This window comes from Dromiciops gliroides, chromosome 4 (genome assembly GCF_019393635.1).
Source record: "Dromiciops gliroides isolate mDroGli1 chromosome 4, mDroGli1.pri, whole genome shotgun sequence".
NCBI classification, from domain to species: Eukaryota; Metazoa; Chordata; class Mammalia; order Microbiotheria; family Microbiotheriidae; genus Dromiciops; species Dromiciops gliroides.
Window position 1 is genome coordinate 390,848,970 of NC_057864.1, and position 26,224 is coordinate 390,875,193.

General features: G+C 37.2%; 1 protein-coding gene across 2 annotated transcripts in view; it reads left to right on the forward strand.

Moving 5' to 3' along the window:
* Positions 1-26,224, forward strand: part of PLEKHG1 (pleckstrin homology and RhoGEF domain containing G1) — a 287,649-nt gene that overhangs the window by 221,452 nt on the left and 39,973 nt on the right. For both annotated transcript variants that reach the window (XM_044003412.1, XM_044003411.1), the window contains 4 exons: positions 157-257; positions 16,749-16,818; positions 21,246-21,292; positions 25,247-25,397. In XM_044003412.1, the coding sequence (XP_043859347.1) occupies positions 157-257; positions 16,749-16,818; positions 21,246-21,292; positions 25,247-25,397 (369 nt within the window). The remainder of the gene's footprint in view (positions 1-156; positions 258-16,748; positions 16,819-21,245; positions 21,293-25,246; positions 25,398-26,224) is intronic.

Below are 26,224 nucleotides of genomic sequence, written 5' to 3' on the forward strand. Positions count from 1 at the left end.
TAATGATTTTTCTCACAGTAGAATTACTACATGCATTACTGAAATGATAACTCGAAACTGATATGAAGGATTCATCTTACATAATTAAAGATAACTACATTACTGATACTGAAAAGGACAGGAATTTTTAAGGTATCCCTCTTGTTGATTTCACAGGATTATCTCGATTGTATCAAAGACCAATCCAAGCTTTCTCTGGGGGCTGAAGAAAGATCTGCCCTTTTTGGAAACATACAAGATATCTACCGTTTCAACAGGTAAGTTAATACTGAAGTATGGACAACATGAAAACAACCAGATTATTAGTTTCTCTAAGATCTATGTGGCCTAATTTCTTAAAGGATATAACACATGAAAACTGACCGGCTGTAATCCTTCACTTTTCAGAGGATTACCATTCTTTGAAAACTTGAATCTGGGTAAGTACTTATAGAGTTTCCCAAGTAGAATATTTATTCTCCATCAAACCTCTTTTATCCTGCAATCCTAGAGAGATGATCTGACTATAGGGCCACAGAATGATCCTCCCATAGAAAAAATATACAGACACAAAGTTATGAGTTTTATGGATTTTTCTCAAATATTTTTTGGTATCCCTTACAGTACCTATTATAAGTCTGAGTCCAAAGGTATTTGAAACATATTTCATTAGTTAATTAAAATAATTAAATCTGATTGCAAAGTATTTCTGTACTATAACTCCTCAATATTGGGCAAAATCCCTTGTGTACAAATAGTCCAACATCATGTTCCTGACTGCAGTAAGCATTTATTAATTGCCAACTATACTGCAAGGACTGGTGATCAAACATGCTCACACAGGAAAACTGGGGACCCTAGAGAGACCTAACAATTCAGAGGACTTTTAAAAAGGTCTTGTGTAGGAGGAATTAGAACTTGAGTGAAACCTTGAAGCTACAGATTCTAAGAGGTAGAGATAAGGATGTACCTTCCAGTCTAGGGGGACAAAGGTGCAATAGGCATTAAGATGGGAAATAGAACCAAGTTGGAAGGGAATAGCAAGTGGCTGGAAATATGACTGGTGCCAAATTACTAAGGGCTTTACATGCTAGAAGAAGAGTGTCTGTTTTATGATGAATGGAGAGTCAGAGGAGCTGCTGCTTCTTTTTTCTTTTAGAAATGGGCATTTATTATCCGAGTTCGAGAACACGAAGGGGGAGATGGGGGAGGGGCACATTCAGAACAGTCAAAGAGGAGTCTGAATAAGAAAATGACTTGGTTAGACATGAGCTTTAGGAATATTAATCTGACACCTTTTGTGAAGAATGGATTCTAGGGAGGGTGAATGAAGGCAAAGAGACCAATCGGGATGCTATTGCAATAGTCTAGGTGAGAGATTATGATGACTGGAGCTATGGTGATGGTGGTATGAGTAGGGATAAATGGAACAGTGGCAAGAAATGCTGTGGAGTTACAAATCAATTGGCATCTGATTTGTTATATAAGGGGAGAGAAGAAATAAAGAATTTCAGATGACACTGAGGTTGAGAACTTGGGTATCTATAAGATTCCTTCTATTTCTCCTATATACAGATATAGGAAAAATAGAATGAGATGGGTTTCATGAGAAGGAGAATGAGTTCTGTTTTGAGTTTGAAATATTTACAAAAATTATCTCATGGGTAGTTAGTGATGCAAGAGCAGAGCTCAGGAGAGAGGATATATGGATGGAAGAGTCATCTACAGCAAGGGAGCTGATGAAATGACTAAGAGGATGGAGGTATAGAGAGAGCAACTGAACCTGTGATTCCACTGGGGGAGCTCCTGGAAGCTGCCTTGAACAATGCAGATGACTTAGGGTGTTGGAGAGTTTCCCACAGTCCTGAGAGGTTAAATGCCTTCTCCAGAGCCATAGAACCTGTAAATGTCAGAGAAAGACCTTGAAGTCAGGTCTTCTTAGCTTTTTAAAACCATCTATCTTTTCATTATGTCACACTGCCCTTATCCAGTGAGAGACTAGGGAGAAGAAAAAAAGAGGACCAGGGAGCCTTGGAATTGTATCATAATATACTTGGGTTCCTTTGTAGTTTAATATTCTGTGGTATTTAAAAAACATTATGTATTATTATGGTGATATGATAGTGGTGATGATATATGAAGTGAAACAAGATTTCAGTGTGTAGGGAACAAGAAAGGAAAAACAAATAGTAGACACAAAAAGTAAATTGAAGGATTATACTTTTATAGTCTCTTAGTAATATGCAAGTGTTAAAAGTATTTAATTTGTGGCAGCTAGGTGGCACAATGGATAATGCACCAACCCTGGATTCAAGAGGAACTGAATTCAAGACACTTGACACTTAACTAGCTGTGTGACCCTGAGCCACCTAGACAGGATCAGAGCTGGATATTTGTTTGCCTATAGCTTTTGATCCCTTGGGAAACCAGAGTTGTGTCCCCTTCACTTTCACAGTTTACTGATACTCTGTGAAATGGTTGTATTTTTCTGTATCTTTGAAGATTGTATGATTTATTCCAGGGCTATTTTTCACCCTTGCTGAAAAGTGAACGTCAGTATGGTTCCATGAACTAGAGAAGATAGAGCAAATTCATTCCAAATCAGTAAACATTTATTAATCCCTCCCTGTGTGCAGAACATTTTTTGAGAGACTCACAACAAGGAGGCCTGGGTTTTGGCCCTTATGGTGCTTATAGTAAAGTCAAGATTTAAGACACATGCAGTGAACTCTAATCATAGGATTATAAATAATAAAAATAGCTAACATTTATAAAGCGCTTTGTATACTCATTTACTCTGTACAACAAACTTTTGGGTTACATGATATTGTTATTCCCATAGAAAGATAACTAGTACATCACTGAAGTAAAGAAAGTGCTCTATGGGATGTTATTCTTTGTATTCACAAATAAGAATAATATTTAGTTTTGTTGCCAGGAAAAAAATGACATTCCTTAATTGTGTTATAAAGACCTTTTTTTGACAATGGGACAGAACTAAAATGAATCTGAATCAGGAATTAATGAGTAAAATTAATGACACATTATGGTGAGGTATCCATGTGGTTACATAATTTTGCATGCTGTCTCATTTTGAATAATTTATTTCATTTAATCTCTAGTTCTGGTCATCGTTTTCAAGAAAATTGTTTTGTTCTTTCAGCATGAGTGGAAGGGTTTTTTGTCTGTGTTATTTTACATTGGTAGTCTCATTTCCTTGGTTTTAAATCTTATTTATCTAATTCAAATGAAGACTTTTCAAGTGCTCAAATATCTTCATGATAACGTTTCCCAGAAAATGTCGGACTTTTTGGGGGGGTTACACACAGAATAGGGCTGTGAATACTATCCTCCATGGCCATTGTGACATGTTGATTCATATTTCTTATGTCAATTATTTTAATAGATGGAAAGTGTCCCAAAAGTTTTGGTGTAGTTTTAAACTATTAGTGCAACTACATTGAGACTTTCGTGACACCTGGTATAAGACAAAACTATGGGTCTTCATATATCACCACTTGTAGTCCCACATATATCAGTCAAAACAAAGGCAAGACTTGAAATCTCATAATTAAGCCAGTCAAAAGGAATGCTGATTTTTTTTTTCTCTCTGGACACTTTAGCCAACTTATTTGAAGTAACATTTCATGAATTCTTCTGTCAAAGATGATGGAATATGATTAATATGTGAGTATGTATAAGTACATATTTACATACACATGATCACATATATGTAGTAGCCTTAATTGAAACAGGCAAACTTTAGTGTGTGTACATATTCTACATATACTTATATATGTATGTACATGTGTATATGCGCATGTATGTATGAATATAGTTGCTTCTCGTGCAATAATGAGCAAAACAGCCTAGAATTCCAAGTCTGTGGTAAATCCCTAAATGTCCAGAAAATTGACTTATGGGGGTGGGGGGAAACAAAGGAATCTACTTATTTTCCCCTATTCTGGGAATCAAAGGGGAATAAATCGCAAATGTCTTGTACAACATCCCTTCCTTAGATGTATATGTAATAAGATCTCAGTATATCAACCTTATCATCTATGTAGGCATCCCTGGAAAATATACTGTCAAGGTAAATGAGCTTATTCACAGCCTTAAAACTTTTCTTCATTTGCTGTAACTGATAGTTCCATGTATGGATGATACAATGCTGGCTGTTGGAGAGCCTCTGTTTTCTTGGTGTTAATTGTTAGGCCAAAATTAGCACAAGCGGTAGAAAATTGATCCATACTTTGTTGCATCTTAGCCTCAGTGGCTTTACTGAGTGCATAATCATCTATAAACAAAAAGTCTTGCATCAACTCTCCCTATACTTTAGTCTTGGCTTGTAGCCTTTTCAAGTTAGATAGATTACCATCAGTATTGTAGTTGACCTTCAGGCTGTTTTCATACTCATTAAAGGCTGACAACATTGCTCAAAACCTGCTAAAAAGCATGGGAGCAAGCACAGACTTGTTTCACATAGATGATGAGGTTGATACACAATTGCCAGAACTAACTCAGCATTTGGAAGACTCAGGACAAATATGTGGGAGAGAAGAGGTAGTAAGCTGCCTACCAAACTGAAAATCTACAGAGCCATTGTGCTGACTTCATGGTCATATACCTGTGAAACATGAACAGTCTACCAGATTCTATTTGAATTGTCTTAGGAAGATTCTGAAAATCACCAGGAATGATAAGGTACCAGACACTGAGGTCCTTTCTTGAGTTGAACTGTCAAGCATTCAGACTCTACTGCAGAGAACACAACTCTGATGGGCTGGCCATATGGTTCGAATGCCAAACATACACTTACCTAAAAGACTATTTTATGGAGAACTCACAGAAGAAAAGCATTCACATGGTGATCAGAAGAAATGATACAAGTACACTCTCAAGGTCTCTCTGAAGAACTTTGGTATCGATTCTGAGACATGATAGACACTGGCACAGGATCATCCAGTATGGTGTGCCTACATTAAAGAAGACACTCTGCTCTATGAGCAAAGCACAATTGCACTAGCTCAAAAGAAATCTGAGATGTGCATAGAGTGTAAAGAATTAATTGTTATTTGAGGTTTTTATGCCTTAGAGTGCACTGGCCTGGGGCTTCGCAAACCGCATAACCCACTGGTTGTAGCCCTTGCCATGGTGCTGGCACCTCACATCATTACTACTCCCCAATGCCTACATGAACCTGGCAAAATTATAATGATTGGAAGCCTAGTGAGGACAGTCATGTGACTGTCAGAGTGGCCATCCAATTGGCTGGGGGCTGTGTGGAGTGTGCAGGGTGAAAGGAAGTTGTTTTTTTTCTTTCCGGCATTCTAGCTGGAAACTGGAAGGCTCTGGAAGAGGCTGCAGTGTATTCTTAGCTGATTCCTGGGTGGTGGTATTTTTTCAGGTTGTCTAATTTCCCTTTCCACATTTTATTTCCTTTCCCTTGATCCTACTGTTTGTGTTGTTTTTTTTTTTTAAGTTCGTTCTTGTTAAAATAAATCCTGTTCTGTTTTGAGGGAGGCTGCTGGTCTCCTTCCTTGCCCCAGTATTGTGGCGAGCCGCTTAGCTAACATTCCCCAATTATAAATTGGTCCTCACAAGAGACATCTCTCTCCCAAATAGTCAAATGAACCATTTGTGCCTGATCTGTGGTATAGCCTTCAGAGCTCATAGTGGAGTTATCAGTCACAACTAGAAACACTGTACATTGGCCATAACATCATATCATTTTGGTCCTCTTTGAGCAAGAAGGGCAACAATAAAGGCCCAGATAATAAGGACTACTCCTATGCACTACCTTTTAGTACTTAAATTTCTTTCACATGTCACAAAAAGTTGAGTTGGAAGACACTATGAAGGGCATCTAATCTAATGTGTAAGCTGACTGAAGTAGAATCACATCTATAAACATACCTGACAAGAGGCCATCTGGGCTCAAAGACTTCCAGGGAGAAGAAATTCCTGGGGCAGTCCATTGCTCTTTTGGATAGTACTACTTTGTTAAGAAGCTTTCCTTTTACTTAGAGGAAAAAAATTCCTCTTATTAAAAGTGTTCAAGTTTTCTCCCTAGGTTCTTTTTCAAAAAAGGTCACAGCAAAATTTCTTTGTTCCTTAGGTCCTTTAAAACCAGAAAAAATGATTTTCCAAATTGAGAATTCTTCAGATGATGACTTCTCATCCAAATAGGCTACAGTTTATTCATTCAAAAAACAAAATTAATTTGGGGCCATTGCCTTGTCTGCCTGTACCACGTTTTGAGAGGTGAGGCATAGGACAAATAAAATTATACAGCCTGTTCTCCACCAGTAAGAATCTGCTTGTAATAGTTTCTTGCATATTTTAGTACACTTTGGCATCATCAAGTGTCTATAATTCCCAGACAATAGTAGATGCAGTCTTTCCCCATCCTTGTCCCTCCCCTTTCCCAGAAAGCAGCTTTCCTGGTCTGAGCTAATGTAGCTAGGAAATTCAAGGGGAATTTGGTTCTGTTTATAGCTCATTACATTTTATATTCCCATGGGACATGAATCCCTTGCAGATGCTCCAAGTTCAGGTGCCAAATGACCCAGTTAGGAGGGTGGAGAAGGGAAGTGTTATAATGGAGCCAATTTCAGATTTAAATGGGAGTGGCTCCTTTTCAGGATCTCATTCACAGTGAAGTGCTGAACTCCTCAAGGCCATGGAATAATTTTTGTTTTAACATTTGCATCAATGGACCAGGGACAGCTTGATGATTTGGTTACTGTATAAGAGGAAGCATTTTTATTGCATATACACACATGAACAAACACTCATATACACACACACATACACACACTGGGGAATGTGTTCAACTCCCTACCCCCACCCCTTTAGTTCCACTAAAAAAAGAAGAGAAAAGAATTATTGATTGGCAGGGTGAAGGAAAAATTATTCCAACCCTGAAGCCAGGAAAACTGTAATATTGTTACTATCTTGAGAAGGAAGCATAATCTGTGACCTGAGTTTTCCCTTTATCACAGTTTTAAAATTTTGAAATAATATATTTCTGTAGTTGTCTTCCTAAGACCATTCAAATAGAAGCAGTTCCATTTTCTGGCAGGCCACTGGTAGACTGTCCAGGTTTCACAGGTATACACTACGGTTCTGTAGGGCAGAGACTGTTTCTAGTACTGATTCAGTTCATCCATACAACAAAGAAACTTCTGAACTCATGGGCAATCAAAGCAGGATGAGTAGTAGGGCAGATGCTTGAGAGGTCGAGAGCTTAGAGCTTGGTCAGATACCAAAGACATCAAGGTCATTCACTGCATCCCAGGTTATCATCAATAGTCTTGATTTTTGTCCTATTACTAGATTTAGATGACTCTGGAAGAGAGAATGAGGCTGATGGTCTTTGTGTGACTGCCTCACTTAAAATCAGTTCATACACAAGTGAAGACATCACCCATCATCCATGATCTCACCCCAAAATCATTATGTCATTGGTCTTTTTTTCAAAAGTGAAGGACAGGGGCAGCTAGATGGCACAGTGGATAGAGCACTGGCCCCGGAGTCAGGAGTACCTGAGTTCAAATCCAGCCCAGACACTTAACACTTACTGGCTGTGTGACCCTGGGCAAGTCTCTTAACCCCAATTGCCTCACACACAAAAAAAGAAAAAGAAAAAAAGCGAAGGACAAATAACAACTAAAATAGACTATTATCTCTTTCTGACTGCTTAGCTATAAATTGATGGGCAAGAGGCAGAGATGAGTTGATGCTAAAATTAGGGTTTCTCCAGCCTTGGGGGTTAGAATATAGTGATGGGGACATTCTCTCCAGTGTGTTCAGTTTCATAGCATCAGAAGAGACACTATGGTTGGGTGGGATGGGCTTATCAGAGTCTACAAATTCCACACCTCCCTAGGTTATTCATCTAATGGGTAGCAAACAAGTCCTCACTCCTATCCTTGAAGCTTAAGATATGACCCCCAATTCTTCCTCTCTCCTCTTGCTTCTGGTGCTCCCTTAACTCACTCTATTTTTTCCCCTATCCCCATTGCTTCTCCTTTTTCTCTTCCTTTTAGCCTTAATGTGTATCTCTATGTACCTGGTCCATGGATATGTGAAATATAGGTGAGAATTCTCAGTCCCTTTCAAGATTCTTCTTTATCCTTCCATCTAGACTGACCCATTAAAGAGTATCCCCTCCCATCTTCCACCATTACTGCTTTATACTGATGACATTCCTTCCCTGGATTCCTTGTTGGTATTTTGTGTTTAGCAATAAAATGTCTTGTGCCTGAGGGAAAAAGAAAACAAGAGGATTTGGGGGAAGTGGTAGGAATGGAAAACTGGCCCTCAGCTTCCAACCTGGGTTCAAATCCCACCTCAGGAACATATTAGTTCTGTGACCACGAGCAATTCACTAACCTCTCAAAGCCTCAGTTTCCTCAGCTATGGAATGGGAATGTTTTCCCCATTTAACTCACAGGATTGTTGTAAGGAAAATTCTTTGGTGGGGGGCAGCTAGGTGATGAAGTGGATAGAGCGCTGGCTCTGGATTTCAGGAGAACCTGAGTTCAAATCCATCCTAATACACTTAACACTTATTAGCTGTGTGACCCTGGGCAAGTCACTTGACCCTCATTGCCCTGCAAAAAAAAAAAGGAAAAATTTTTGCAGACTACCAAGTGCTATATGAATATGAATTGTTATTGACTATAATGATGATGAAGATGATGACGACAATGACACTGGTGATAGCTAAATTCGATATAGGATATACTCTGCCAGGCATTGTGCTAAGCACTTTACAATCATTATGTCATTTGATCCACAATAGGTAGGTGTTATTACTATCCCCATTTGACATATGAGGAAACTGAGGCAAACAGAGGTTCAATGACTTGCCCAAGGTCACACAGCTAGTAAGTGTCTGAGGTGAGATTTGAAAGCAGTCTTCCTGACTCTAAGCATAGCACTCTATCCACTGTGCCACTAAACTGGAATAACTATTTTATTTTTTCATCATCTTTATCTCTTCCCTCTGACCTTCTATTAAATCTGTTGGACCCAATAATCCAGTTGCTCTCGTTGTTTACAAAAGAGCTAGAAAAGAGTTGGTGATATTAAGTAGAGAAATATAAAACAGAGAATGAAATGGGTAATAAGTATTAGAAAGTACTAGTGAATACAAAAACATAGATGCTAGCTTGAATGCAAAAGCATATTCAATTATACCCAGGGTAAATGATTAAGAAATAGTGAATCGGTCTATAGTTATTTCTTGAATACTTACTATGTGGAAGACACTCTGATAAGTGAATAAAATAATTATAAAAAAATGGGCTTTGCAAGATTATAGCAATTTATCACCAGGATAATACATGATGATCACCTGGGATTTATACCAGGAATGCAGGGCTGGTTCAATGTTAAGAAAACTCTTGGGGCAGCTAGATGGCTCAGTGGATAGAGCACCGGCCCTGGAGTCAGGAGTACCTGAGTTCAAATCTGGCCTCAGACACTTAACACTTACTAGCTGTGTGACCCTGGGTGAGTCACTTAACCCCAATTGCCTCACTAAAAAAAAAAAAAAAAAAGAAAACTCTCAGTATAATTGACCACATCAATAACAAAACTTACCAAAATCATATTATTTCGATAGATGCAGAGAAAGTTTTTGACAAAATACAGCACCCATTGCTATTTAAGAATATCAGAGGGTGTGGGAATAAATGGAAGTGTCCTTAAAATGATAAGCAATATCTATCTAAAGCCATCAGCAAGCATTATATGTAATGAGGATAAGCTAGAAGCATTCCCAGTAAGATTGGAGGTGAAACAAGCATGTGCATTATCACTAGTATTATCTAATAGTGTATTAGAAATGTTAGCTTTAGCAATAAGAAAAGAAAAAGAAATTGAAAGGATTAGAATAAGCAAGCAGGAAACAAAACTATCACTCTTTGCAGATGATATGATGGTATCCTTAGAGAATCAACTAAAAAACTAATTGAAACAAATAACAACTTTAGCAATGTTGAAGAATATAAAATAAACCCACATAAATCATCAGCATTTCTATATATGACCAACAAAGCCCATCAGAAGGAGATAGCGAGAGAAATTCCATTTAATATTTGGGAGTTTATCTGTCAAGATAAACCCAGCAACTATATAAACACAATTACAAAGCATTTTTCACAGAAACAAAATCAGATCTAAGCAATTGGAAAAATATTGATTGCTCATGAGTAGGCCAAGCTAATATAATAAAAATTACAATTCTACCTAAATTAATTTATTCATTCAATGCCATACCAATCAAACTACCAAATTTTTTTAAGTAATAATAAAATTAATCTGGAAGAACAAAAGTTCAAGAATATCAAGGGAATTAATGGGAAAAATGCAAAAGAAAGTGGCCTAGTCATACCAGATCTAAAACTATATTATCCAGCAGCAATCATCAAAACTCTTTGGTACTGGCTAAGAAACAGAGTGGTGGATCAGTGGAATAGGTTAGGCATATAAGACACAGTAGTAAATGACTAGTAATCTACTGTTTGATAAACCCAAAGACTCCAACTTCTGGGATAAGAACTCACTATTTGACGAAAGCTGCTGGAGAAACTGGAAGATAGTATGGCAGAAACTAGGCACAGACCAACATCTTACACTGTATACCAAAATAAGGTCACAATGAGTACATGATTTAGACATATAGGGTGATGCCATAGGGAAATTAGGAGAGGAAGGAATAGTTTACATATCAGATCTATGGAGAGTGGAAGAATTTATGACCAAACAAGAAATAGAGAACATTATGAAATGCAAAATGGATAATTTTGATTTCATTAAATTAAAAAGGGTTTGCACAAACAAAACCAATGCAACCAAGATTAGAAGGAAAGCAGAAAGCTGAGAAACATTTTTTACAGCCAGTGTTTCTGATAAAGGCCTTGTTTCTCAAATATATAGGGAACTGAATCTGATTTATAAGAATACAAGTCATTCCCCGATTGAAAAATGATCAAAGGATATGAACAGGCAGTTTTCAGATGAAGAAATTAAAGCTATCTACAGCCATATGAAAAAAAATGTTCTCACTCAATACTGATTAGAGAAATGAAAATTAAAAGTACTCTGAGATACCACCTCATACCTGTCAGATTGGCTAATATGACAAAAATGGAAATGATAAATGTTGGAGAAAATGTGGGAAAATTGAAACACTAATGCATTGTTGGTGGAGTTGTGAGCTGATCCAACCATTCTGGAGATCAGTTTGGAACTATGTCCAAAGGGCTATAAAATTGTACATACCCTTTGACCCAGCAATACCACTACTAGTTCTGTATCCCAAGCGATCATAAAAAAGGGAAAAGGACCCACATGTACAAAAATATTTGTAGCAGCTTCTTTTGTGGTGGCAAAGAATTGGACATTGAGAAGATGCCCAACAATTGTGGAATGTCTGATCAAGTTGTGGTATATGAATGTAATGGAATACTTGCTATTGCACTATAAGAAATGATGAACAGGCTGATTTCAGAAAAACCTGGAAAGTAGACTGATACTGAGTGAGGTGAGCAGAACCAGAACATTGTACACAGCAACAACATCATTGTGCAGTAATTGACTATGATAGATTTAGCTCTTCTCAGCAGTGCAATGATCCAAGACAATTCCAAAAGACTCCTGATGGAAAATGCTCTCCACATCCGGGAAAAGAACTATGGAATCTGAATGCGAACCAAAGCACACTATTTTCACTTTATTTGTTGGTGGTGGTGGTTTTGTTTTTTCTTTCTTGTGGTTTTTCCCTTTTGTTCTGATTCTTCTTTTACAACATTACTAATGTATAAACATGTCTAACATGATTGTACATATAAAAAAAGAAATGGGCTTTGTGGTTAAGGAACAGGTAGTCTCATTGAAGAGATAAAAGATGTACATATATATTAAAAGAAAACTAATAATGCAAGACATTATTTAATACTAAACAAATTGTGTACACCAGTACTCTCTCATCATTTTAGAAATATCATCATCCTGCAAGATTGAATCAGCCTTGGCATTCACAACTCATCCATTACCTCTACTCCTCTGATTGGAGGGTGGCAAAATAAACTCCAAAACCTCCATTTCAGAAAGGGGTCTGGGCCAGACACCTCTCCATTTCCCATGTGGTTCCTGTGGACATCTCCGTTGTGACACTGCCATGGATGCCTACTTTCCCTTCCTCCCTCTAGGCTTCATTTTGTGTGTTATCTTCACCCATTAAACTGTAAGCTCCTTAACAGCAACAAGTTCTTTCTTTTTCATATTTGTATCCCCAGATCTTAGACCAGGGACCATCACATAGTTAGAAATTTATAATTTATAATTTATTGACTAACTAGCCATGCAATGTTTTAGCAAAAAAAAAATCAACAGTACCCCAAATATATGTATACGTATACATATATTCATTTATAAATTGCATGCATGTGCCACTATATTAATATATCATGTATATTACCAAACAAATACAAAAATTAAAAGATGAAATAAAGAAAATAATATTTTCAAATAATTTTTATTTTGTCATACAAAAATGCTTTTTACTTTTATTATTTTTGAAAATTGTGGTTTAAAATTTTCTGATGCCACAATTCCAAGGTCTGGTTCTAATTTTTGCTTATCACAGTGCTTTGTTTTCATAGATATCATAGCTGAAAAAGACACTTCAAAAAGGCATATCAATTCCAAAGGAAGATGTACATTAATTGTTGTGCTGACTGACATGGTACTCATTTTTCAGCCCCATCTACCAATTATGCATAGGCTTTTATTGAAATTGAGCTAGTACATTTCCATCTTCCCTTATGTCAGTTTATTTGTTCGAGCAAATTAAATGGAAGATGTTGCATTTTTTCATTTTTAGTAAATGGACTCAAAACCTATTAAAGCTTTTAATTTGGAAGCTTTTTTCACCTACTAGAAAATGCCATTTCCAAATTTAAGCATGTAGATATGGGAGTTTTTACAAGTCACATATCTAAGGAGCACCTTAGAGGTCTTGTAGTCTAATCTCCTAGTTTTATAAAGGTTGAGGAAATTGAGAATCAGAGAAGTTAAATGACTTGCCCACGGTAACATGACTTAGCATTTTTGGCAACAAAAACTTATTTTCTGAATGTCTTGTTAACTACAATAGCTTCATACTAGCATTAGTTAATATCTTAAGGTCCAGTATATGCCTGGAATGAAACTCATTGCTAATGATAGTGGATTTAAATTCATATTTCAGATAATCTTGATAATTTCCAATTCGGGGGTAGAGGGTTTATTTCTCATCAGTTATAATGAGATCATCAGCATTTTTACCTAATTATATGGCTGATAACTAACTTGTCGTAGAAGTCTCCTCTCTGCCATTTTCTCATTGGCTTTTGTTCTCATCGTTAATATCATCTTCAAGCTATAGTTTCTTAGCAGGTATTATTTTAAACCAATTTAACCAAATTAACATGGTAGGCGCTGGCTTATGCATTGAGAATATAAAGGTAAAAATATTCTCCCTTCCCTTCAAGAGCTCAAATTCTAATGGAGATGGCAACTGGTAAATAACTTCTGTACATATAAGATACATACAGAGTAAGTGGAAAGTATTCCCAGAGGGAAGGTATGGGGGAAGAAGGAAGAGGATGACCTGGAAAAGCCTCTTGTAGAAAGTGGAATTTGACCTGAATCTTGACAGAAGTTAGGGAAACAAGGAGTCTGTGGGGAAGAGGGAGAGAGGGTTCCAGGCAGGGAGGTGACCAATGCAAGGACAAGGAGTCTAGAGATGAAGTTTCCTTTGTGTAATAGCAAGTAGGATAGGTGGATGGTAGAGTTTGTAAACTATAAAGATGACTGCACTTTTGAGGAGGAATAGGGGAAAATATGACAGAAAATAGAGTAAATATCATTGGAAGGGAATAGGATGGAGGGAAATAGTTATGATGATTGACTACAGTGGCAAAATGTATGGTACCTACTCTGCTGGGCTATTGTGAAGAAAATTCTTTATCAAGTTTAAGGTACTATATAAAAGTTATGATGAACAGGTTGCTATCAGAAAAACTTGGAAAGACCCACATGAACTGAGGCAGAGAGAAATGTAATATATACAAAATAACAGCAGTATTGTAAGATGGTCTGCTGGGAAGCAAGTGGTTATTTTCAGCAAGGCAATCATCCAATATAACTGAAGGACTTGTGAAAATTGCAGTACACCTACAGAGAAAGAACTGATAGTATCTGAAAACAGACTGAAACACATTTTTTAACAACTCCTTAATCTGAAGTCTTGTTTTTATCTGTTTTCTCTTACAACCTAGCTAATGTAGGTATCTTTTCCATAACTACTCATGTATAACTTACATTGAATTGCTTAAGTTCTTGGGGTGGGGGTGGGAAGGGAGGCAGAAAGAGAACACAAAGTTTTAAAAAATTGATGTCAAAATTTGCTTTTACATGTAATTTGAAAAATAAAATTCTAAACAATGAAAAAAGATGACTGGAGAGATAGGAATAAGAGCAGAGGTTGTAAAAAGTCTTAAATGCCAAACAGAGGATCTTATATTTACTCAAGCTAATAAAGAGACACTAGAGTTTACTGAAGGTGTCATGACCATAAGGAAAATCAGTTTGGAAGCTGATGGAAGGATGGAAGAGACTTGAGACAGGGAGAGTAATTAGAAAGGGTTGGGTTTTTTTTGTTTTTTTTGTTTTTGGTTTTTTTGTGGGGCAATGGGGATTAAGTGACTTCAGGGTCACACAGCTAATAAGTGTCAAGTGTCTGAGGTCAGATTTGAACTCAGGTCCTCCTGAATCCAGGACCGGTGCTTAATCTACTGCTCCACCTAGCTACCCACTAAAAAGGTTTTTTTTTAACCCGGATTATTAAAAAAACCTTTTTTAGGGGGGTAACTAGGTAGAGCAGTGGTTAAAGTGCTGGCCCTGGATTCAGGAGGACCTGAGTTCAAATCTGGCCTCAGACACTTGACACTTACTAGCTGTGTGACCCTGGGCAAGTCACTTAACCCCCATTGCCCCGCAACCCCCCCCCAAAATAATAATCCAGGTAAGAAGTAATGAGGCTTACTAGTTGTATGACCCTGGGCAAGTCACTTGATCCTCATTGCGTTGCAAAAAAAAACAAATTCACATACATAGGGGACAGCTGGGTGGCGCAGTGGATAAAGTACTGGCCCTGGATTCAGGAGGACCTGAGTTCAAATCTAGCCTCAGATACTTGACACTAGCTGTGTGACCCTGGGCAAGTCACTTAACCCTTATTACTCAGCAAAATAATAATAATAATTTCATTTCATTTCATTTTTAAAAAAGAAGAAGTAATGAAGGCCTGTATTAGAGTGGGGAATATGTTAGAGGAGAGGAGAATGTTTTGAAATTAGATATGACAAGTTTTGGCAATAGATTGGACAAATGGGGTGAAGGTGAGTGAGGAGTTGGAGATGACCATGAGGTTGTATGCCTGGGTGCCTGGAAGTATCTTGGTACCCTTGATAGTGATAGGAAAGTTCACAAGAAGGGAGAATGAAGGGGCAGCAGAAGATAATAAGTCAGTCCACAAACCAACAAGCATTTATTGTTTACTAAGTGCCAGGTCCTATGCTAATGCTGCAGATACAAAAAAAGGCAAAAAACATGGTCCCTCCCCTCAAAGATCACATATTTTAATGTGAGAAACACCATGTAAGCAACTATGTACAGGGTAAATGAGAGGTAATTTCTGAGCGATGGCACCAAAAGGGAAGGAGGATTGGGAAAGGCCTCTTGCAGAAGATAAGATTTTATCTGAGAAGGCAGGAGACAGAGGCAAGGAAGGAGGGCATTCTGGGTATAAGGATAGCCCATAAAAAGGCATGAGCTGTGAGATGGAGTTTGAGATGCCTCTAAGATATCCAGGATATCCAAAAGACAGTTGTTGATGTGGAACTAGATGGAGTCAGAAAAGAAGAACATAGAAAACACAATTTGACCTCATATCTTCTGATTTTAAGACAAATAACGTTTTTTTGTCACACTGGATAAGAAAGAATCATTTCCTTTTATAGAGTATGCTTCATGAAAATTGGTCAGAATAATGGTTTGCTGAGTGATAGAGTGAGAAAAACTGCCATTACCTGCCCTTTGTGATTTTGAGTTCATACTTTTTTTTTTTAGTGAGGCAATTGGGGTTAAGTGACTTGTCCAGGGTCACACAGCTAGTAAGTGTTAAGTGTCTGAGGCCGGATTTGAACTCAGGTACTCCTGACTCCAGGGCCGGTGCTCTATCCACTGCACCACCTAGCCGCCCCCATACTTATTTTTGTTATGGTATTTAAGTCAGCTATTGTAGTTTGTAAAAAAAAAAAGTTGATTATAATATTATAACTTATAAAGATAATAATAGCATTTTTACATACATGCTTATGGTTTATAGATCAACTAAAATATTATTTCATTTTATCTTCACAACAACCTCGGAAAGTAGACATTATTACTTTCCAAGTTTTATAGATTAGGAAACTGAAATAGACAGAGGTTAAGTGACTTGCCCCAGAATCACATGACTAGTGTCAGCGTGTTGGAGTCTGAATTTTTAATTAGGTCTGCCTCACTCTAGGTTCAGCACTCAATCCACTGTAATACCTAGCACCATGAGCTTCCTTGTATATAGCTGGATAAAATATCCTTTGTTATGAAAGATGGAAAATTAACTTTCTTTTACCTGCTTGTGTTTTTGTTGTTGTTATTGTTGTTAGTGGACTTCTGCAAGATTTGGAAAACTGCGAAAATGATCCTGTGGCCATAGCAGAATGTTTTGTATCTAAGGTAAGAATGATCTGGTATTTTGTGCCAGTGGTGACCAGCAATAATGTAATTGCTTTTGTTTTACATTTTAAAAGAACAGTCCATTTCTTAATTGCTAAATTTTTTGATTGCATTTTTCTACAAGGAAAAAAGATCAATGACAGAGAAAAAAATTCTTATTATTTTAGATGTAGTTTTATAAGTGGGACAGATTGCTCATTTTACTTTATGAAGAGACAGTAAGCCATTGGGGAATAAGGGAGAGGTGAGAATAGAGGGATGTTAGAATATAGGACTATGTTTCAACAGTTAATCAGAAGAGGCATATGTGAAAAATCATAAGATAGAAAAAAATTAACATCTTCATGTATAAAGGATCCATGGAGCTAAAGATGATAAACAGATAGAGCAAACATTTATTAATTATATATTATGTGCAGGGCAGCTAGGTGGCACAGTGGATAAAGCAACAGCCCTGGATTCAGGATGACCTGAGTTCAAATCTGGCCTCAGACACTTGACACTAATTGTGTAACCCTGGGCAAGTGACTTAACTCTCATTGCCCCACAAAACAAACAAAAACAAAAAACAAAAATAAATTTAAAAAAAACAAATTATATATTATGTGCCAGGCACTGTGCTAAGGACTTGGCATACTAATCAATAAAACAAAACAGTTCCTGCCCTCCAGGAGCTTACAGTCTGATGTCAGGAGATGACACATAAAAGGGCACTAGAGAACATTTATGTGGTGGCTGGAAAGTAGCGTGGGAGTGGGGAATTGCATGGCATTGAAATGACCAAGAAGGTCTTTCTTAAATCTGGAGAAAATGAGAGTATAGTTGATGTTCCTGAATCCAGAAGAGTTTGCGGGGCAGATAAAGAAAATAGCATTTCCCTTATTTCCTGTAATTTATGTAGACTTCAAATAATGAATTATCGCACTGTTAAGTCTTTGAGTTGACCTTTGAAAAAAATTAGGATACCATGTGTTTTACACAATTGTGGCTTCAAATAGGTCTTTAGCAAAGGCCAATAAGAGTAGCTTTGACCCCTACAAAAGAATGGCATTTTATTTATAGCCTCAAGTCAAATAATAATCATAGCATCTAACCCTGATTCTTCTCAAATTGGCCAGTGTCATACAAATAGTCTAAATGTAATCCTATTTAAGTGGGGAAGCCTTCTCCATAGCCACTACCCAAGGACTATAAAATGTGAGAATGGTTTTTAATCTAAACATAACACCCTGTATTTTATTACAGTTTTTTTAAGTGATTGTTGCGCTAGGTGTAAAGCAAAAGATAACTACAGCATATATTCATTATTATTTTCACAATTTACCTGCATCATAATTAGTCATTATAAAATACTGAATGGTAAGGGCATAAAAAAGAGGACAGAAACAGGTCGAAAGACATGCGCTTCTCTGTCAAAGAAGGTATATGTTCAAGGAGCTACAGACCATCAGCTAAACAGAAGAGTTCGGAAACATTTAGCTTTTAATGGTAACTATAATCAGGGGCAATGATTAAAGGGGTGGGAACGTAGGCTTACCCTGGCTTAATTATTCACATAAAAGTTTGTTTATATACCCCATTGGCATTTCCCAAGCCTCCTTCTTCATTGTGATGTTGCCAGCTTTAATTAGAAGGCTTACTTAAGCACTCCGCACATTTACATGTAAGGAAGGCGCTGAGGGAGTTTGGCTCTGGCATGGAGCACTTTTCACTCAGCACCCTGAAATTTAGAAGCTGTTAGGTTTTCTAAAGCCAAACCAGCTGTTTAACCAGGGGGAGGCATAGAAGATTACTTTAAATTAAGCAGGCCATTAATGAAAGATGTGAAGCAGGTTTCTACTTTCCCGTGAATCACTGATGCCTACACAGGGATCTCTTTTTCACCCTTTTTATTTGAGGAGTAGAATAGGGACCTTTAAGAGTAATGAAACTTTTTCTACCTAAGAATAATAAAATTGTTCCTTACCTCTTCCTTGAAAAAGGAGAAGAAAGTTGCTACGGTGAAATTGTTGACTAGTGATGGAAATGGAATTGTTTACTGAAGAACCTAGTTATCTCATTGTTTGCAAGAAGGCATCTTCCACTTCACATGACATCATACTCTCCCATCTGTCCCTAGCACATATCCTGCCCCCCAATATTAAAAACTTGCCCTCCAAAATATCAATGTGTTAAATCTCTCAAGGGTCTTTATAGTTTAAGTCAATTAGAAAATTATAAAGGAAAAGTTCATTCTTGCTTAACTTATTATGGGATACTTTTTTGGATATGTTTCTGAAAAATTAGGCATAAAGTTTTTTTGTAAATGAACTATATACTTCTGAGCTTAAATTAACTCTGTTGAAAAGTTTAATAATAACATAATTTATTGCATTTATAAATGAGCTTTGCTGTATCAGATTTTGTTAAAGTATGATTTAAAGTCTGAATTTAAATAGTTTTGATTCATGTAAATCTGCCACTACTAGGTGGCACAGTGAATAGAGTACCTGGCCTGGAACCAGAAGAGCTGAGTTCAAATTCAGCCTCAGACACTTGCTAGCAGTGTGACCCTAGGCAAATCACTTAATCCTGCTTGCCTCAGTTTCCTTATCTGTAAAATGAGCTGGAGAAGGAAATGGCAAGCCACTCCTGTATCTTTGCCAAGAAAATCCCCAAAGTGGGGTCATGAAGAGCTGGGCACAACTGAAATGACTGAATGACATAACACTATTATTGTATTTGTATGGGTATTTATAGCTAGGTGGCATAGTGGATAGGGTGCTGAACTTCAAGTCAAGAACTGAGTTTGAATCCTACTATAAATATCTATTAGACGTGGGAAAGTCATTTAACTGCTAAATGCCTCAGTTTCATTTGTAAAATGAAGGGGTTGAACTCAGTGACTTCTGAGGTCCCTTCCCGCTCTGATGCCAGTTCCCCTGTGTACGTGTTTATAGTTTATGTGTCATTTATAATTATAGATTATAAACTGTATCACTTATATAATCTTCATCCACCTCATTGCAGTCTTGACTTCAGGAAGCTGAATACTGTTATTAATGATTTTACGAAAATTAAGCAAATTAAAGTTGATCACAATTCTAAGTTGGATGTACATTTCAGGCCTGTAATTTTTCTTCCACGAATGTTCAATAATAAGTTGTAACTCAAAACTCTTTATCTGAATGGTTTTTGAGCACCTGTAAACATCCATGGAAAGTGTTGTCAACAGCAAAATTATTCCAAGTGCGCAAGATTAAGTTAACTAATGCTAAACCAGAGGCTTATATGGGAGTGAAGTGTATTTGAGGAACCCTTTTTGGAAAATGACATAGCTATGATAAATCAATTAGAAATTGATTTGGACAGAAAAAGGCTTCTTTGAAATATAAAAATATTAAAAGGTAGCTCTAAAGAGTGACATGGAATAGTTCATCCCAGGTATAAAATTGATTCTGAGCATTCGGTCAGTCTGTAAGTATTTATTAAGCATTAATGTGCTAGCTGCTCTGCTACATGCTGGGAGTACAAAGAAAGGCAAACAGCCCCTGAACTTAAGGAACCCATTATTTAAATTGTGTTTTATGTACAAAATGGAATGACGAAACAGGAAGGTCAGAAAGTGAAAGAGCCTTGCATAGTCCAAAATGATCAGTTGTAGAGAGCACAGAAATTGTGATTCTTTTTCTTTTGGGAATTCCATTTAAATTTGTTTTCCTAACTTAATCCACTGGGTAGTCAAGCTCTGTTCTATCATGGTGTTTTCTATTAAAAGGAGAAACTTTATCCATCCCTTATAAGTTCAGGGCCCCTACTTTGCCTTTTATTCTTTTTTTCCCTACAGCATCAGTGTTTAGGACTGAATCAGGTTGGACTGTTTAAAGAATTGTCAAGAAAAGACATTGGTAAACTAGGAGCATTATTGAAAAAAAGTTGTCATCATTTAAGCTAACTAATTGAAGGGAATGAATAAGAGAGGCTTTTTTTCTTGAAATAATTTGTTGGTTTTGTTCAGTTGTTTTAGTCATGTCTGACACTTCATGAACCCATTTGGCATTTTCTTGGCAAAGATATTGGAGTACTTTAGCATTTCCTTCTCCAGCTCATTTTACAGATGAGGAAACTAAGACAAACAAGGTGAAGTGACTTCCCCACGGTCACATAGTGTCTGAGACCAGATTTTTTTTAACTCAGGTCTTCCTGACTCCAGACCCAGTGGACACTGTATCCATTGTTCCTCCTACCTTCCCATTGAAATTTTAAGTGATAGATGATAGATAGATAGATGGATGGATGGATGGATGGATGGATGGATGGATGGATGGATGGATGGATGGATGGATGGATGGATAGATAGATGATCAATAAATCCTGAAATGTATCCTTTGTATTTATTAATTACTTTAGTATTTGTTTACTTAAGTCAACATTTTTTTCTCTTGCAGAGTGAAGATTTTCATATTTATACACAGTATTGCACAAATTATCCAAGGTAGGTATCTGAGATGCAAGGAAAAAACATATTTATAAATAAGATTTGTCCTCTCTACCTGAGGGAAAAAAGACTTCCTGGCTTTTGATATGGGCTTTAAAAATGGGTAAAAATTCAAAAGGGGAAACAGGTTACAAATGCATGAAAAATCATCTATTAATCGACTGATACTATTTTTAAAAGCTGACATTTCCCAAAAATTAAATCTGTAAATTATCCTTCAGCATCAATTACTTATACTTTCTAAATCAGTCTTAAAAATAGCAGAATCTTATGGAACGATAATATTATATGAACCCAAATTGATTTGTGTCTTGCTTTAAAATTCTTGAAAATTTGTTTAAGTAATTGCTCTACTATACATTTTTCTAAAGTCTAAGGATTTGATGGATCTGTTATCAAAATCCATGAAGGTAATATAACTAATAACCAGTTATTAAGCAACTACTTTATTCGTGGAACTATGATTTCATAGACAAAACAAACAAACAAACAAAACCAGGCCCTGGCCTCAAAGAGTTTACATTCTATTCAAGTATATATGTTGTAAATAGATAAATATATAGATGATAATTTGAACAGGAGAGAGTGAGCACTAAGGGGAGATAGCATCTGACCTGAGCTTTGAAGAAAGCTGGGGATGCTGAGAACTCCTTTTCAGAGTATATTTTAAAAGCAGAGTATGCCCTCAAGTGGTGCATTTTGCAACTACTGCAAGACTTGGTGTAATTTTTGACCAGATCTTCCCACCATTCATCTGTGAAGATTCTACTTAACCTAATTAATTAAATAATAAATTAATATGATGAATTAATCTACTTAATAGGCTTTCATTCAGATTCTTTTCCATGGTAGAATTCAGTCTATTCCTTTTTGTCTCTTCCTTTCACTATATGACCTTTTTCCTTTTTTGATCTCACATTTCCTTGATATCTTTTATACCTCTTCTTGCATGTCTCTTCTTGACATTAGTAATACATGGCATCGTGTTTATGCCCATTATGCATTTCTCCATCTCCCTTTGTGTAACATGGAATATAGATTATTTGGAAGACATGATATGCTATGACTTGCAGCGGTGTTGTGTTACTGCAAGAATGTATTGATTTGAATGAGAAGAATATGTGTGTGACTGTGATTTCTTAAGTGTGGGGAATTCCTGGCATACAAATTTCTTTCACCAATATAGATCAATAATACCTTTGTAACTTTTAGTCTTGTATAATTGTTTTGACAGTGAAAGGTTAAATAGCTTACTCATAGCCACACAACCAGTATGTGTTAAGCAAGACTTGAACGTAGTTGTTCCTAACTCCAAAGGCAGCCATTTTTCTGACATTTCAGTGTCTTTTAGCAATGTAGTAATATTGGGGTGTGAGAGAGAGAGAGAGAGAGAGAGAGAGAGAGAGAGAGAGAGAAAGAGAGAGAAGCTTGATATTATAGAAAGCTTTGCACAATTTCCCCAAAGCAATATAGTCCTCTTGTCCTCTCCTATTTGGTCTTGGGCCTAACTTATTGTCCATTTTCAGTGATTGTCCAGTATGACTGTGCTTATGGACTAACTGGTGGACTGCCCACTCAACTAATTCTGAGCCTGGGCAATAGGCATTCTTCATCTACTTGGTTTTTCCTGTACAAACTCTTAGGCCCAATCTTTTTTTTTTTTTTTTTTTGCCGGGCAATGGGGGTTAAGTGACTTGCCCAGGGTCACACAGCTAGTAAGTGTCAAGTGTCTGAAGCCGGATTTGAACTCAGGTGCTCCTGAATCCAGGGCCGGTGCTTTATCCACTGCGCCACCTAGCCACTCCCCCAATCTTTTTTTTGCATGGTGTCCTTAGACTAGGCCTGATTCAGGCCTAGTCCTCTGATAGTTTGTCTTCCATTTAGGGAGGTGGGGAATTACATATTCAGGGTTCATTCATTAGCTAACAAAAGGAGATTTACTTAGCCATAGGGAGATAAGGATATATTTGACAAGGATATGCATTGAGGATGCCCTGAGTTGATTCAGCTGAGTGAAGCTCCCCTGACTCTGAATTGGCCTTTATGGTCCATCAGTGAAGCATCAGAGCAGACCTGAAACTCCCTGAAACTAACTCATGTGGCTAGCTAGCAATGTCGACAGCCTTAGTCTTCAGGGCCCTGATCAAAATAAATCTCAAGGATATTTTCAATACTTTAAGGAAAGGCTAAATTAAATGTGCATGGGACAAGATGTTGCTTCCACCATAGGCTGTAATGGATCCCATTGAAGAGGCTTGGTAGTATTCTGAGGATTAAATCTGTAGAAGGGCATCCATCAATAGAAGCATCTAGAGGACCAAAGGAATTTCTTTTCAAGTAGAACACCCCACAGGCCATCCTCCAGGACTGTGATGAACACCTTTGGCAAACATATTCCTGCTTATTTTATGTCTCTCTTGGTAATGATAACCAGAGCATCACTAAACAAATTTATCTCTATGGTTTCTTCTATAAAAGAATCTCATAGGATCACTACACATGTTTGGAGGGCACCTTGTTAGAAAAGAGCCTTTGGGCTCTCAACTCTCCCCCTAAGTTTGGTTCCAATATCTGCTTCTGCAACTGCATCCCTCAGACAAGATAGTGAAGGTTGGAGTCAGTGGATTTGGCTATTTGGGGTGGTCTTTTTCTTGGGGTTTTTTTTAAAGCAAGATGTACCTGTATTTGATTTCGTGTTATAATTTATAACTGCTGCTATTCCTTAAAATATAGTAATTATCTGTGATATAGTTGTATTTTAAGTGAATTTATTAAAAATGAAAATTTTCTTTTTAAAAATAAAATAGATATGTCTAGATATTTTTCTGCCCACAAAGACTTTCTTTTGTTACATGCCTAACGCTTTAAGGTTGGAAAGAAAGTTAGCATGGTAGAACCTATTATGTGAAGAGCACTTATCTAAAGGATGAAAAGAATACAAAGGAAATAGAATGGGCACTGACACCTACAAGGAGCATCTTCTCTCATAGTATCATAGATTGAGAGCTAGAAGGGACCTAAGAGGTCATCTAGTTTAACTCCTCTGTTTTACAGATGAGGAGCTTAAGTGCTATGACTTCTAAGGTCATTTCCAGCTCTAAATTGATGATTCCATGAACAAGTGAATAACTCCCCAGAGCAGTATAACAAGAAATACAAATGAACATCGTACATATAGTAGATAAGTGCTGAAAGGTATGTAAAGAAAGAATAACCAGTCAGTAAGGGCAAGTGAGTATTGACGAAGATGTTGAGGGTAGGGGGGCAGCTAGGTGGCTCAGTGGATAGAGCACCGGCCCTGGATTCAGGAGGACCTGAGTTCAAATCTGGCCTCAGATACTTGACACTTACTAGCTGTGTGACCCTGGGCAAGTCACTTAACCCTTATTGCCCCGCCAAAAAAAAAATTGTTGAAGATAGTAATGAAAATAATTTGACAGAACTTTGAAAAAAGCATTGGGGCAGCTAGTTGGCACAGTGGATAAAGCACCAGTCCTGGATTCAGGAGGACCTGAGTTCAAATCTGGCCTCAGACACTTGACACTTACTAGCTGTGTGACCCTGGGCAAGTCACTTAACCCCAATTGCCTTGCAAAAAAAAAGGCATTTAAGATCAATGCTACAACACATAGAAATATAGGAACAAGCCCCTTCTGCTCCTACCTAACTGCATAGTTTTACATTGATGACAGTATTTCCTTTTGTTGTACCAAAGCGTGTGATTCCTGTCTTCCCTAATTTGTGAGATGCCACATATTTTAGCTGATCTCATCATCTGAATAGCTGATCAATTAGTTTGGCTGTTCTTTTAAATATAGGTACAATGACATAGAATGCCCCATCACAGCTTCATAAATGATCATCTTCTTCATATCAGACATGCTTAAATGATTTAATAAGTAACTCAGTTATTGACGAGTCTGCACTCTTCATCATGGATTTTATTTGCAGATCAGTAGCTGTGCTAACAGAATGCATGCGGAACAAAATGGTAGCCAAGTTCTTCAGAGAACGTCAAGAAACTCTCCATCACTCCCTGCCTTTAGGATCATACCTTTTGAAGCCTGTTCAGCGGATCCTCAAGTATCATCTGCTTTTACATGTACGCATCTTCAAAATGTACAGTCCTTTGTGCCTAATGTACTTGAGTGAATTTTAATATGCAAGGGTGGAGTTTAAGTGGTGGGGGGAGTTTTGTATGTTGAGGTGATAATAAAAATTACAAAAAGGCTGAGAACATATGGAAATGTTTTCCTTGTCTGTACTTTACAGTTGATTAATACATTTTAATTAAGAAGTGTTAGAAGTACCGATACTGAGCCTGCAGTGTTGTTGAAAATGTCCAAGTAATGAGATGGTTTTTCAGCTCTGTAATTCATCTCTTGCTTGGGAGAATCACCTGGCAGACTACCAATGCCTCTCTGGGATCCTTGACATTTTTAAAAATGTCATTGGCCACCAGGCGCGTCCTGGGGCATGATCTTGCTGTGTGGTTTCTACATCATATAGGAAGTTGTAATCTAAAAGAAAGCAGTTGTTTTCCCACGTGCCACATTTAGTGGGTAGTTTGGGAAGCAGAACTATTTATTTGTCCTGGGTTTTATTTGGCATGGCAGCAATAGACAAGGAGGAAAATGAGAACAGGATGAGTAGGGAACAACTCATTAAGTTTTGTTCTCAATAAAACTTAAATAGATTTCCCTGTTTTATTTCTTAATACTTTTATGCTATTTTATTTTTTTTTTGTTTTTTTTTTTTTTTTTGAGTGAGGCAATTGGGGTTAAGTGACTTGCCCAGGGTCACACAGCTAGTAAGTGTTAAGTGTCTGAGGCCGGATTTGAACTCAGGTACTCCTGACTCCAGGGCCGGTGCTCTATCCACTGCGCCACCTAGCTGCCCCACTTTTATGCTATTTTAGATAGCTTTACA